At 38.8% G+C, this 15,243-nt stretch overlaps 1 protein-coding gene across 21 annotated transcripts in view; it reads right to left on the minus strand.

Annotated features, from left to right (window-relative positions):
- Window positions 1–15,243, minus strand: part of Rims1 (regulating synaptic membrane exocytosis 1) — a 483,725-nt gene that overhangs the window by 394,349 nt on the left and 74,133 nt on the right. For 17 of the 21 annotated variants that reach the window (XM_085679438.2, XM_085679423.2, XM_085679425.2 and 14 more), the window contains exon 2: window positions 8,604–8,684. The exons of the other annotated variants lie outside the window; for them this stretch is intronic. In XM_085679438.2, the coding sequence (XP_085535564.1) occupies window positions 8,604–8,684 (81 nt within the window). The remainder of the gene's footprint in view (window positions 1–8,603; window positions 8,685–15,243) is intronic. 21 annotated transcript variants of the gene reach the window in all.

Consider the following 15,243-nt stretch of genomic DNA (forward strand, 5'->3'; position numbering starts at 1 on the left):
AGCTTATGTGTCGGTTGCTCAGAGCTAAGCCTTGCTATAGTAATGGACCACACAGAAGAACGGCTAATCCACTGACGCATTGCTAGTCTACAGACATTTCCCCTTCGTGAATACAGTGACTCTTTCCAGTGTCTCAGAACAACCATTTTAGTACTGGAAGTTCACTGTTCCCTATTTTTAGAGCCTTCATCCGTCTGTCCTTTCTGAGCTGTGTCATCTTGTCTGCCCCTGAAGTTATTCAAATTTTCTGCTCAGTCTTTTCCCAAACACTTTTGATTTTCTTTTCTATCTCGGCACAGATGCGGTCCACCCCTTCAGTTAAATCATGTTAAATCAGCTTTCAGGCATAAGACTCATTGAGAGGAAGGGAAGCGATGACTTCAGCTGGCAGCGGCGTGTGCAGTAGGATAAGCAATTCACCACTTGTCCTGCAATGCGTTGGCCTCTTCATCCTCCTCTCAGAACAGGTATGCAGAATACCTGTCTGCATAGATTGCATAGGTAACGTCAGGGTCTACGTATTGGCCAGGTCATCGCAGAGCTTCGGGGGGGGGGGGGGCGTGGGAGGAAATCTAAACCATATAGAAAGTATCACGAAGCTCATCTGAGTGAGCAGAATCATAGAAGGCAATGCTGGGCAGTTATTTAGAGAGGTGGCTCACAGAAGATTCTAAAAGGGGGTGGGCATTTGGAGAGAGACTTGGAAGCAAGAAATCAGCCTTGTGAACGGTCAGGGGAAAGGAATTCCAGGCAGAGAAGAAGACATGCACAACACAACACTCTCTCCAGAGTTTCTGTGTGTACAGTATCTGTTAAGAAGCTGAAGCAAGGCATAAGAAAGCATGGAGAAGGTCAGCAGTGGATTAGACAAGCAAGCCTTGAGTCTGTGGAAAGTATTCACTGAGAAGCTAGTCACAGAAAGAAAAATCATCACACAGAATAAGCCACAAACAGGCTGGCAGAAAGTAAAATAGTCATGGGGACACTATCATGGAGTTGTGGCAAGAGAGATAAGGTGAAGCACGTGGAATTTAGTCAGAAATTGTTCAAGCAATGAAATAGAAAGAGTGTTCCAGTTGGCTTTTCTGCTGATGTGGTAAACTCCATGACCAAAAACTAGCTGAAGAGGAATGGCTTTACTTGCCTTAATACTTCATTACTTAATCTATCATTATTATGTGAAGTCTAAGCAGGAACTCAGGGGCAGGAACCTGGAGGCAGAAACTATGGAGAAAGGATGCTCACCGCTGCCGCTGCCACCACCACCTCCTCCTTCTCTTCACTGTAAAGCAGCAGTGTCTGTCCTGGAGCTCACTTGGTAGAGCAGGCTGGCCTCAACTCATAGAGATTTGCATGCCTCTGCTTCCCCAAGTGCTGGGAATAAAGGCATGTGCTACCACACCCGACTTCGGCGGCTCTTCTTACACACACTAGGACTACCTTCCCGGGGTCCACACCACTCACTGTCCCCTATAAATCTCCAGTCAAGACAGTTCTTTGATGACATAGTCACAGGCCATTCTGATGGAGTAATTCTTCCACTGAAGCTCACTCTTCCCAGAAAACTTTAGTTTGTGTCAAATTGATCTTAAAAATTAAGCAGGACCTGGGAAGGGGATTTCCAGTCACAGTGTGCTTTCTAGAGAGCCTTGTGTTCTCTGAGTCACAATTACGTTGATGTATTTCCTCATAAAATTGTAAACATTCACACAAAGGTAGAACACACGTGGAACTAAATGTTTTAGGAATCTTATTTGTATTACTTCAGAAATTTAGTGTTAAACTTCAGTCTTGCAGATTAACAAAATATGTGTGGATAGAAAAATTAAATAAAAAAGAAAGTATTAGATTCTTCCATTTTAAACAGTTTTGTTCTGTGTTTTTATTCCCACCATGTTGCTCTATTGAGACAGAAGATTTAATAATTCTGTCATTGTTTAAATACTCCTAGGAAGATAAGTATTTAATAATTTATACAAGATAAAGTATTTCTACTTTAAACAGATATTTGTTTTACTTGCCTGTCCTAAGCAGAAAATTTTTTAGCCATATATTCTAGCACAAATAAATGCATTTTTCAGGGACATATTTTTCATGCATTATTTTAGTCAAAGATTTTTGTCAAAATCATAAGACATTTTTCATACACAATGTGGGATAATAAGTGTTATAGTTCTTGTACCATGTGCAGTAGGGATCAATATAAAATTCCTATTGATATTAGAAGCAATAAGAGATCCAAGTAGAACATTATATATTTTTTTGTCATTTAGAATGAAATCAGAACAGCCAGTAACTTGAAAATAAAGAATACGAGGAACACTGACATTTCCAATTCATAGTTATAATTAGAAAGTGACAGAACTTTAAAAAAAATGTGTGGCTTTCGCAGTCTTCCTTTCTTTTTGTGATTTGCAGGCCAATGCTCAGCATTCTATGCCTATTCACCAAGTCTCCCTGAGCCCATTTTATCTGCTGCCACCCTGGGAATAATAGCCCTGGGTCTCTTTCCTTCTGCATGCGCAGCGGAAGATAACTTATTTAATTTCTTGTATATTAATTCTTTGGTTCTATAAAAGTGTTAGGATTTGCCATGAGCTGGTTAGTACTTTCTCCTTGTTGATAGCAATGGGCCATTTCTTAATGGTTCTGGGTAGTTCTTGTATTGGTGACCCTTAAGATAGAGGGCTTGTCTGCCTGAGCTCTCCCTCCCTCAGTCTCTCTGTCTCTTTCTATTGCTGTCTCTCAGGGTCAGCATCTCTTCCTATCTCAGTATCTCTGTAGAGAACATTTGAGCCCAAATGCGTCTGTTATTCTGTAGAGTGTCTTCTCTTCCCCTTGGACTTCCATTTTTCCCTTGATTCTATCAGTGAGCACACACACAGGTCACTTTTGAACTGGATGCCAGAGCTTTTTCTCAAGCACCTTCCCATTCTCCTCATGCAACTTTACACAAAACAATAATTTTCCATGGCCAAAAGAAAAAAAAATGTTCTTAAGAAGTTGTGCTGATGTGTTCCCTACATGTGTACAAGCCTGCACAGACTTTTGGGCCAATTTCATAACAGTGTTATATCAGACCCATTAGGTATATGGCAACCTGTGTAGAAGTTAGCTTGATTCGGGAAATAACCAGGCTAGCTAAAGGATAAAACAATTCTGTTTTTATTTATCATGCGGGGGCAAACTCAAGAAACAAAAATGAGAAGTCCAAACTCAGCTCTCCCCCATGGAAATCACACAGGGAGGGAGGGAGGGAGGGAGGAAAGGAGGGAGGGAGGAGAGAGAGAGAGAGAGAGAGAGAGAGAGAGAGAGAGAGAGAGAGAGAGAGAGAGAAACCTGGTCCCTGGCCCAGTTTTCTCTCGGGCTCCAGAAAGTCACGCCTTAACTGGGATCCACCTTTTAAAGATAATGGGCTAACAAGGTTTTCCCACCAACTGCCAAGACTGCACATAGAAGACAAAAAGCATTCTTATCAGTTATTTTCACTAGGATTCACAGCAGGTAGAAGTAAACCACGGTCTAAAGTATAGCTGGTATCTGGGTCATTAACACAAGATAAATTTAAATTATGGGGTTGACTAGTATATATTATATATGCTGTAGGTTGAATGTGAGCCCCAGAAGCACCCATATTAGAAAACTTATCAGAAATTCTTGTTAATTTTCAGATGGGTTTTCTGCGAAGGGGATTTAATCTTAGATAAACTCATAGGGCTAAAGCCTATTATTATCATTAGTGACTCAGTGAGAAGATGGAAACCTAAGTGAACGTACTCATTCTTTTTTCTAATTTTTTAATTGATTTTATTGAGCTATACATTTTTCTCTGCTCCCCTTCCTCCCTCCCCTTCCCTTCAAACATATCCCATGGTCCCCATGTTCCCAATTTACTCAGGAGATCTTGTCTTTTTCTACTTCCCATGTAGATTAGATCCATGTATGTCTCTCTTGGGATCCTCATTGTTGTCTAGGTTCTCTATGATTGTGATTTGTAGGCTGGTTTTCTTTACTTCATGTTAAAATTCACTTATGAGTAGATATGATAATTGTCTTTCTGGGTCCGGGTTACCTCACTCAATATGATGCTTTCTAGTTCCACCCCTAGGTCTTGAGGAAGGCTGTTTCCTAATTTTCTATGAAACTGCCATACTGAAACCCAAAGGGGCTGTACCAGCTTGCACTCTATCACCACACACAAAACTCAAGTCCAAATGGATCAAAGACCTCAACATAAAGCCAGCCACACTGAACCTCATAGAAGAGAAAGTGGGAAGTACAATTGAACACATTGGCCCAGGAGACCACTTGCTAAATATAACCCCAGCAGCACAGACACTGAAACAATTAATAAATGGGACCTCGTGAAACTGAAAAGCTACTGTAAAGCAAAGGACATTACTAACAAGACAATACAGCAGCCTACAGAATGGAAAATGATCTTCACTGATCCCACATCAGACAGAGGTCTGATCTTTAAAATATACAAAAAAAAACCCAAAAAATTTAAGAAACTGGTCATCAAAAGAACAAATAATTCAATTAAAAAAAAATGGAGTACAGACCTAAACAGAGAACTCTCAACAGAGGAATCTAAAATGGCTGAAAGACACTTAAGGAAATGTTCAACATCCTTAGCCATCAGAGAAATGCAAATCAAAACAACTCTGAGATTCCATCTTACACCTGTAAGAATAACCAAGATCAAAATCATTGATGATAACTTATGCTGGAGAGGATGTGGGGTAAAGGGAACACTTCTGCATTGCTGGTGTGTGTGTATGTTAAATTTATAAAATTGGAAAATTTACACATACCACAAATCACAAAATCTATATATACTCAACTCTGTACTGCTCATCTATCCTAGATTTGGTTTATCTCTTAAATTTAATTTTTTAGTCATTATGTCTATCACTCAAGCATGAATAAGGTAGTTCCACTAAATTATTTCCTTACAAATACATTTAATAGACCAAAAAGTACTGTCCACAAGTACTAGATTCTAGCTCAGAAATGACTCAGGTTCTGAACTTCTCTAAGGCCTCTGCATCTCTCCTTGAACTATTACAAAGGGTTGCTGATTGATTTGTCATTGGTTCAGTATATATCACATTTATACTTAATTTCCCCACTGCTACCAATAGCAATTTCATATATACACATATCTGATTATGCTAATCTAATTAAACTCTATTAATGTAAGCCTCATAACTTAATGTAATGAAAATTAAAATTTATATCTCGACTCATTTATCTTGAATAATAAAGTGTGTCTTAAAATCTTCATCTAAGATGTACTCTTATAATTTTCTATTCTATTGCATTCAAACTTTTACAACAAATCTGGTCACTAATATTTGTAAATTTTACCCACTAACAGCATGACTTCACTATTTTCAACTCATCTATAGCTAAAGTTTGTCCTTATAAATTCCCTTATAACTTACTTTTGTCCTTCCCACAGAGGACTTAATCCACAAATATGACCCTTTATTAAAAAATAATAAATGAGAAACATGGCCTTTAATTCTTCCATTCACCTGAAGAAAAGTCTACTTTCTCAATCAGAGAACTACAATGTAAATACATGAGTAGGAAGGATACAAGGAGTCCGCAATTGTTGCTCCATGTCCAATAAAGCCAGAGACATCACTGGTACCATTTTATTAGGTTCAACTCAAGTTATGACTGACTTCCACAACTATAGCTGTATAAGCAAATTTAATGACTTTAAAAAGAGTGATAACTAAAAGCAATGATGTAATCATCTTCTAGCCTAGTATCACACTTTTAATCTCAGCACTGGGCGGCGGGGAGATGACAGACAGGGGAGACAGGAGCAAACAGATCACTATAAGTTTGAGATCAACCTGGTCTACACAGTGAACTTCAAGACAACTAGGGGTACTTAATCCCTGTCTCAGTAATACAAAAAAAGTCTAAGTCTTAATTGAACAGAACAACATTTGTTACTTTGTGCCTAAAATCCAGAAGAGCATGAACTTTGGAAAGAGTGAAGCCAGTTAAAATGGCATTGTGCAGGCTAGGAGGAAGCTCTGTAATATAGTGATTGCCTTACGTGTGCAGAGCTGGGGTTCAATTCCCTGTGCTAAAATAAATAAAATGAGGCAATCTGTAGACATTTCAGTGGATCAAGTGGTCGCTTCATGAGCATAAGAATATGAGGCTGATCCCTAACACCTACATCAAACAGATTCAGCTGGATGCTTCTGACACCCCAGTGATGGCAGACCAAGCAGGAGGGTCCTCTGAGCTTGTTGTCCAGACAATGACTCCCAGTCAATGAGAAACCTTGACTCAAAACAAGGAAGGTGGAGATGGGTTGGGGAGATGGCCCAGTGGGTAAGAGTGCCTGCAGCACAAGCATGAAGTCCTGAGTTCAGATTCCTAGCACCTACATAAAAATGCCTGGCAAGGCCACATAACTCCAGCACTAAAGGGTAAAGTGAAAGGAGGGTGACTCACACTGACGGCTTAGCAGCCTAGCACCTTGCTTCATGAGGGACCTCGTCTCAAGGGGACAGAGCTGAGAATAGAGCAGAACTCACCAGGATCTTTCCAGGCTTCTGTGCACTCACACACACATATGCGCACACACACATGCACACAGACACCTGTGCGCATACACGCACACATGTCCATGCACACATCCACATTTACGCGCGCACGCGCACACACACACACACACACACACACACACACACACACACAGATCACCGAGAGAAAAAACATGTAAGGTAGAGATCATTAGCAAAAGACACCTGATATCATACTCTGATCTAAGCATTTATGTACTTAAATATCTATACATACCTGCACACAGATGTACAAAAAGGAATGTGTACACCTGAATTCATACATATAATATAAAATAAAGCTATTTCAGTGTGTGGAGCTAAACATTTTAAATCAACATTTAGTTTTAAAACATAAGATAGTTAGAGAAGATCAGAAGTTTTCTGGGAATTATCAAGACTAATCCCATCACAAGAAAAAGCTTTTTACAGTAAAAGGATTTTTTTAAAAAAGAAAAAAAAATCCATTCATGGTGACACATGCCTGTCACTCTACTGTGGAAACTGAGGCAGGAGGAAAGCTTAAGCCTAGGATTTTCAGACAAGCCTGAAAAACTGTGATATTCCCATATGTAATAAAATACTATATAATATACACAAATATTTATCTATGAAGTAAATACATGGTATAATCATTTAGTGTATTGTTGAAATTTTACTTTTTTCAAAGTAATTATAAATAATTTTTACTATGGTTCAATCAAAACTATTTTACTTCTTGGAAAATACTGATCATGTAGAAATTGATATCCAAGTCTATTATTGAGATAAAAATCCTTAACACACACACTAAGTCTATACACAAATTTTGTTGTGAAATGTTAATATCCTAAATTTTAATACTCAAAACTATTTGTTCTTGTATATAACGTACCAAACATGAGCATTTCAATGGCCAAACCAAAGGAAAAAGTTGAGAGTAAAGATGGTATCAAATAGATAGACATACAAAATCCAGCTGTTACTGTGGGTTTTGATGAGGTAAAATGCAAAGAGCTTGCGGAGTACGATGGCATAGGCAATGCTCAGAAAAGATTTCTATTGCTCTAAGAAAACATTTGGTTTTATTTAATTTTCATCATTGCTAATAAAAACTTGCTAAAGAAATAGAAGAATTTAATTTTCTCCTCCAAGACTTTTTACTACTTCATCAGTTAATTTTGACTTAGCATTAAAAAATATTTCTAAGATAGCTGAAGAGATATTTAAAAATGATCTATAAACGTTGGAAGGAGACATTTCCCAGTAGTATCTGGTTCACTGTATTGCTTCTGTTAAGGAAGTTGCTGCTGATTATGCACTTTAAGGACATTTTCATCTTTTCTCACAAGGAGAATACTTATATTCTGAGGATTGAGTGCAACGTGTTACTCTGCAGAATTCTAACAATTTTTTTTTTAAAACTCCATATGGGAAACTAAAAGTTTACATATTCGATTTCCTCTCCCACCCTTGAAGTTACTCTTTGTTGCTCACATTTAATCATCATTTCTACCTACACCTAAGAATGCAATAATAAGGCTGAAACTAGGGAGAAAAGCCTGTCTCTGAAGAGTGTCCATTGCCCTTAAACATTATAGTGTGAGGGTTGGGTTGGTAGACTACTGTCTAGTTCTTCTCTAACACACTCCAGTCCCTACTTGGCACCCCATCTATACCTTGATTCCACACTTCCTGGGCGTCTAATAATCTATGTCATATGCATCCCAAAACCAATAATAATAATAACTGAAAGCAAAACTCAAAGTTGCTAATACATTTCCCTCTCTTCTAATTAATCGACTTCCTGCAATATATTAGAAACATCATTTAACAAGGATACTTACTCCAGAGCTTCTGCTCACAGATATTTTCATCTAATTGAATGGCAGTAGTCTTTCTATTATACACGTACCAGAGAAACTAGTGTATCTACTCCCACATGCAAAGTCATTAATAAATTTGTAACCAGTGATCTGGGTAAGAGGTGACATTTTCAGTCAATAAAACCAATGCCATACTTACAGTGGTGGCTGATGGGGCTGGCTTTCAGCATTCCTTGGTGTTTTGCAGGCAGCAGGCTTCGCCATGTCCCTGACAACACACCTGGGGCGCATGATAGACAGCACAACGCACTATTAATTATAAAAGCGTAGAGCATTTCTGGAAATTAAACACCGTACTGAAAACATAATCTAAAGGCAAATCTTGGCGAGCCCCATCAATATTAACTTTGGGCCCTGAAAAGGTCCTGTAAGGTGGAATTCTTTTCCTCGGATTTCCACAGGCCCGACTACACCCACATAAATTCTATGCTGGCCTCAATATTTGACTTCCCTTTCAGCATCAATAAAGTGATTGTCAGCAGCATTTCCCATAGCAGAAAAGCTATTGAACGCTTTGGTCTCACCGTGTGAAGGCATCTGAGTGCTTAGCAATAGAGCCGCTGCTGTGTGGATAGGTTAAAAATCAAGCAGAATTTTCTGTGGCTTTGGCTGTCGCACTAGAAGATACAGATTCTCGTTTCACATCATTAACCACCACATATGTCTTCCTGCTTATACAGAAAGAGATCTGAGAGGCTTCTAGATTCCCGCCCCCATATTCCAAATTCCCTTCAAGCTGAGGAGGAGGATGAAATGAAGGGCAGGTTTACACAGGAAGTGTGTACGGATTCATGTGCAATAATTCTTGAAAAGCCGCTATCCCTTGAGCACTTCATCATAAAATGAATGCAGAAGGTAGACAAGATAGCTAAGCTCCAAAGGGCAGCAGGAGTTGATGATATTCTTTCTCTCATGTTAACAGGGCTTAGAGCACCGAAGGGATCCATTGGCCAAAATCAGAAAATGCCTCCAGCTGGGAATGTACTTAAATGACTTAGATACTTCTCAAAGTTGTAAATCAAACACAGCTTTAAAGAGAGAAGTCTGGTTATAAATACAGAGGCCTGACATTATAGAATTTGCTAGATGTAAATGCCCTGAGTTTCTAGGACCCCCAAGCATGAGCCCGGTCCCTAAGAACTTTCTTGGAGATTTGGCTACATTACTCAAAATTAAGGCCAATTACATAATGCCAGGAGATCTCTGGTGAGGCCATGGTAATAAATTGTTTTGTCAGAGGAAAAGCTGCGTGGCAAAATTCTCCACTTCTGGAAGATATCATACAGGTAGACGTGGACATAAAATGTGCACACACAGACACACACTGCTCATTCCACCGGCAAGAACACTCAGAAATCAGTACGCAAACACGGTGAGCGAAGAAAGGAGTGTGAAAACCTTGACACTTTCCTCCTGGGATAAAGGCTAAATCTGGGCTCGCTGAATGCCCAATAGATGGTCAAGAGAGAACAGTGAGACATATCCACAGGAACCACAAAGCCTTATGCTATTGTCAGAGCTTCATGAAGAAGCTATTCATGTAGCGGCATTGCAGGAAGACAGCTGTTAGAAGCCATGGATAAGAATTTCTCAGCCTTGGGACTTCAGTCTCACTTTCACAAGGTAGAATGCCCAGTAACTTAAATTTCATAGCAGTGGAAAAATCTTTGACAATTCTCACTCATCCCAAAATAGCATATGCAGCCTGTTTGATCTACACGGGCTGGCTTCTGAAAATACCACCAACTTCGAGAATTTTTGAAGAATTTGAGAATCAAGATTCTGCTTTTTCTCCCTTGAGGATCAAGTATTTGTAGAAAGCTTTGAAATAAATCTACCACATGAAGATTTTCTCACTCTTTGAAGTAACTATTTTCTAAGAATTGCAAAATATTATACACCACAGGTAGTTTCCTAAGCCAAACTTTTTCTTAAAAAAAAAAAAGAACTATAAAGCCATGCTTTTGGAAGAAAACTGTCAGACAATGTCAAGACCCCATGGTTTGGTTTTAAAACCTGGGGCATATTTCTTCCATCTGCACTTGCTGCTCAACCTATGTGGAAGAGAAAAAACTTGATTTTAATTTCTGAATTTTGAAGTTTCGTTAAATCACAAAAATAAACACACCACTCTACAAACACAATACCCTTTGAATTGATTTAAATGTATATCCGCATTTTAGGTTATTTCCTTGTTTATTTTTGGTATTGGAGATTGAGCCTAGGCAAGCATTCTACCCAGCTTTTCACTAAATTGCCCAAGCTAGTCTTGAGCTTCCTCTGTAACCCAGGCGACCCTCCAACCTGTTACCTTATCATCTCGGCTAGCCTGAGCAGCAGGGATTAGAGACCTGTTTGACTAAGCAAAGTTAACTTAGACATAACTCATAAAAGACAACACCACATTTCCATATTCATTTTTACCCACAAGACATACATTTCTTCTACTGATAGAGTTAGTTACCAAATCTGAGTTTTGAGAGAAGAAACTATTTCTTTCAGATTGCTAATCATTCAACCAGTTTAAAAGGACTCTTAGTCATGATGACAAATATTTCTATAATTTTTTAATCTGAAATATTTTTAGATAAAATATCTTCTAGATACAAGAAAGGGTGACAGGCAAGACAGTGCAGTGGTTCCTCCACTTTTGCTGAGTCCATTTTAGATTAACTAGATAATGTGATCATCATGATGAAGAATCCCATGAAAAATGGCCAAACTCTATTGTAGGAAGCCGAGGTCCAGATGCCCCACCTAACTTAGCTTCTGTTAAACTGTGTGTTTATCCTAGCTTCTGCTAAACTGTATGCTTCTGCAAAGCCCCCTGCAGCTGCCAGTGAGATGCCAGGATGCATATTTGCCTTCAAAAACCCTGTGCTCCAGACACTCAGGGCTATGTGTAGGTCCCAAAAACTCGAATGTAGCCCCAGCTGGATGAAATGAAGACTTTCAAATGGGTTACAAACTGTGTCTGAGTGGTCATCTCTGATGGGCTACCCTTAACAAAAGAAAAAAAAAATACTCGATGCTCAAAACAAGACATACTGAATAAATAATATTTTCAGAGATTTTGTTAGCCTAAAGGATTAACATTCCTTTTAAATTGTGATTCAAATTAATCTCAGTTTAGACAGTTTAAAACCTTAATGTTTTTCACAGTACTAGTGCATGGAATTTTTTTTAGCTCAAGAGATTAGACACATTATAATGATAAGGTTCCTTCATTTTTTAAGAAATCCAATGATAGCTCAGTGTCTTAACGTTCTCTCCACGATTCACTTCAACTATATATTCAGAGACCACAAATCCTGCCATGGTGTTCACTTCCTCTAATCTTTATAGTCTGAGCAACATTTTGAGGCATTTGACCTCTAACTCTTTGGAACGTCTTCAATTACATGGTGAAAAAATCAGACTTGAACTTTTACAACCTTGTATGTAAGCATTCGTTTATGCCTTAAGCATCACGAAAGTCTTATGCAAATAAGGCATTCTGCAGCTACCTCTGGGGAATGCTCCTCTTGACCCCGCCCACAGCACTGCTGGGTTTTAGAATGATTGCAATCAATTCAAGGAATGGCTGCCAACTGCCCACTCAACCACTCCTGCCCTTCCATGCACATACACACAGGAGAGAGACTCACATTGCCACAAGCCTGCAGATGCAACCAAGGAAAGGCTCTCTTCTCTCCACATAGCAGCTGAATGTGCTTTCAGATACTAGAGTGTGTGAATTAAAGATTCTGAATGCTTTCAAGAAACACAATTTACATAATTTCTCTCTCACTCTTCTCCCTCCCTCCGTCTCTCCTTCCCTCCTTCTTTCCTCTATCTCTCTCTCCCTTACTCCCTCCTTCTCTCTCTGCTCTTCTCTTGCCCCACACCCTTCTTTGACTTCCCATTTTGGTGCTTGCAATCACTATCTTCAACCAGGCTTCTACATAAAACCACCATGACTGCTTTATAAAACTTTATCCAAATTTAAACTTTAAGTCGCTCAATGTTTCATAGTTAACATCAAGCAGTCACTTCCTGGGCTTTAAGTTGCTGCTAACAGACTATAGCTGTTGACATGTTTGGTTTTAGTCACCTGATTTTCTTATTATTAGTGGAGGCAATTCCAATTAAACAGCACAGGAGAAACAGGTTAAGTTTATGCCAACTTTGGACATCTTACTGGACTAACCTACACTTGCCTTAAATGCATAAGAAAGTTAAAGTAAGGATGAGAAAAATTAAATCTTTCAAATACACAGTCTTCTCATTTGTTGGCCAAAGCCATTTTTACTGCCTTCCTTTCTTTCTTGTTCTCAAAATATTCCAAGTTGTTCTCAATCACATCATTTACCACCAAGTACATAAATATATGCAAATTTCCTATCTCTAGGCTGGTACTCCTTCTTAATCCCAGTCATACATGCAATTGCCTCTCTGGCACTGAATATCTTACAGACATCTTAGCGGCAACATCTCTTAAGTGATACGTCATTCCTCCAAACCTGGTTCCCCAGTATTTCTATCCTGGCTGGGAGTAAAATAATCTCTCTCTAGCTGTTAGGTCCAAACTTTGGACTTTGCTTCTCTTTTCCTCACACTCCATACCTAGTCTACCATAACCAGCTACATTTTCCAAAGGAGTCTACAATCTATGTCTAATCTTGTCCACTCTACAGACATCATTTTACTTTCATTCTGAGCACATGGTTTCATTCGGAGGTCAGACAACAGCATGTTAGAGTTCGTTCTCTCTTTCCACCATACACGTCATGAACATCAAATTTGGGTCACCAGCCTTGAAAGCAAGCACCTTTACACACTGATCTGTCTCACTGACCCTACCCATGGATTTTTGATGGATTGCTCAGTCTTTACCCTTAATCTGGTCTTTGAGTTTATTCTCAGCACAGACTCAGACTCTTTTGAAAACTAAGTAGTATATGACACCATTATCCACAATTCTGCATTAGCATGCCAGTCTTTTCATGATAAAATGCAGAGTCTTTAAGATGTCTCCTAGCTGATCATAACTTTGGGAGCTTACCCTCTGCCCATCTATGTCCCAAATATCCTCCATTCCAACAATTTCCTGACCTTCTCTGCACCAGTCTTTAACGCTATCTGGAGCGCTCTCTCCTATACTTGTACGACCAAACTTTTTACATTTCTATAATGTGATTCAAGTGTCAGTCTTTGAGATCTCCTACCCCACTAAGACTTCTCACTTCTACATTGTGCTCTCCCTCAGCGCACTCACACATTCCCAAGCATCCTCTTCATTTCCCTACTCTACAGAATTCATATTTTATGTTTCCCGCTGCTTAAAATGAAGAGTTGCTCAATTGTAGAGCTTTTTCAGCATACTTTTTTAGGCGCTATAGATTTCAAACTTGAGTAGCTAAGTTAGCATGCTAAAGTATACGATTCAGAATAAACTACATAGAACATTTTTTGAAATTATATCACATTTCTGTCAAATATTTTCAAAATATAATTTATAGTGAACAGCATTATTATTTGAATTAGCACCACTGTTCGCTTTGATATAGTTTTCTTTCTGAACAAAAATTATTTCTTAGCATATGACACAGTAAATAGGACTCTCTCTCTCTCTTCCTCTCTCTCCTCTCCCTCTTCCCCCTTTTCTCTCTCTCTCTCTCTCTCTCTCTCTCTCTCTCTCTCTCTCTCTCTCTCTGTGTGTGTGTGTGGTATTATAGAGACATCAGTATCAGGGGTCTTCCTCAATCACTCTTCACTGCAGTTTTGAGACAGGGTTTCTCTCTGAAATTCAGCTACACAGGCTAGGCAGTGCTCTCCAGGAATCTGCAGTGCCCGAGCAGGTGGACACAGGTACACAGGACCATGCCCAGCTTTTTTTTTTGTTGTGAATGCAAGAGTGGGACTCAGATCTTCATTCTTTCACATCTAGCATTGTGCCAACTAAGACAACTCTTCATCCCATGGGAGAAACAAAACCCTTCAATGACAAACTCCTGCTTTAAATATTTATACAACAAATTTTAGGAAATAATACCTTAAAACAGTGACTAAGAAAATATATTTTAGTGAAGAAAGAATGGATCTTTTGGATTGCTCTTTTCCCAAACAGGATCTGAACTTCACATTCAAAATTAATCACATACCAAAGTGTACACATTTCATCTTTCACTATAAAAAGGTGTGCAGACATCCCACTTGATAGAAAAGGGAAGTTAGAAAAATAAACTGAATACTTTAGAGATATCCTTTCATTTCTAGACCTGGGGAGATTACCTGAAGGGTAAAACACCAAGCCTGAAGATGAATAGAAGGACCCAAGCAGTAGAAGAGAATCGATGTCTTAACCTTCTCTCTGACTTCCATATGTAGTGAATTTCACATTCACATCTTCCTCTTCCCCACATATAAATGAGTAAACAAATTACAATGTTTAAAATTTTGATGCTGATAACCGGCAAGTGTTGTTACTTTAAAAAGCCAGGATTTGGATCAAGTGACTGCTATTCCTCATATATTGGCAGTTCTTTGAGGCTAAGAGGATAAAAAGGTGTCCAGTGGCTTCAATAACCTTTCAGTATCAGTAGTTTATGATGCAGGTGCACTACTGAAAGCTTTTGAATAATCTCATACATGTGTGTGTTCTTGAAACATTGCTCACAAGACCATACTCTTCAAATATCACAGCAGTGTTGACAGCAAGAGGTCATATTAGCTTAAGTAGAAATATAAAGTGACTTTAATCCAATTGGAACACTGTAAAATTTAATATGCAATGCAGT

The sequence above is a fragment of the Myodes glareolus genome, chromosome 18 (assembly GCF_982192425.1).
Source record: "Myodes glareolus chromosome 18, mMyoGla1.1, whole genome shotgun sequence".
NCBI lineage: Eukaryota > Metazoa > Chordata > Mammalia > Rodentia > Cricetidae > Myodes > Myodes glareolus.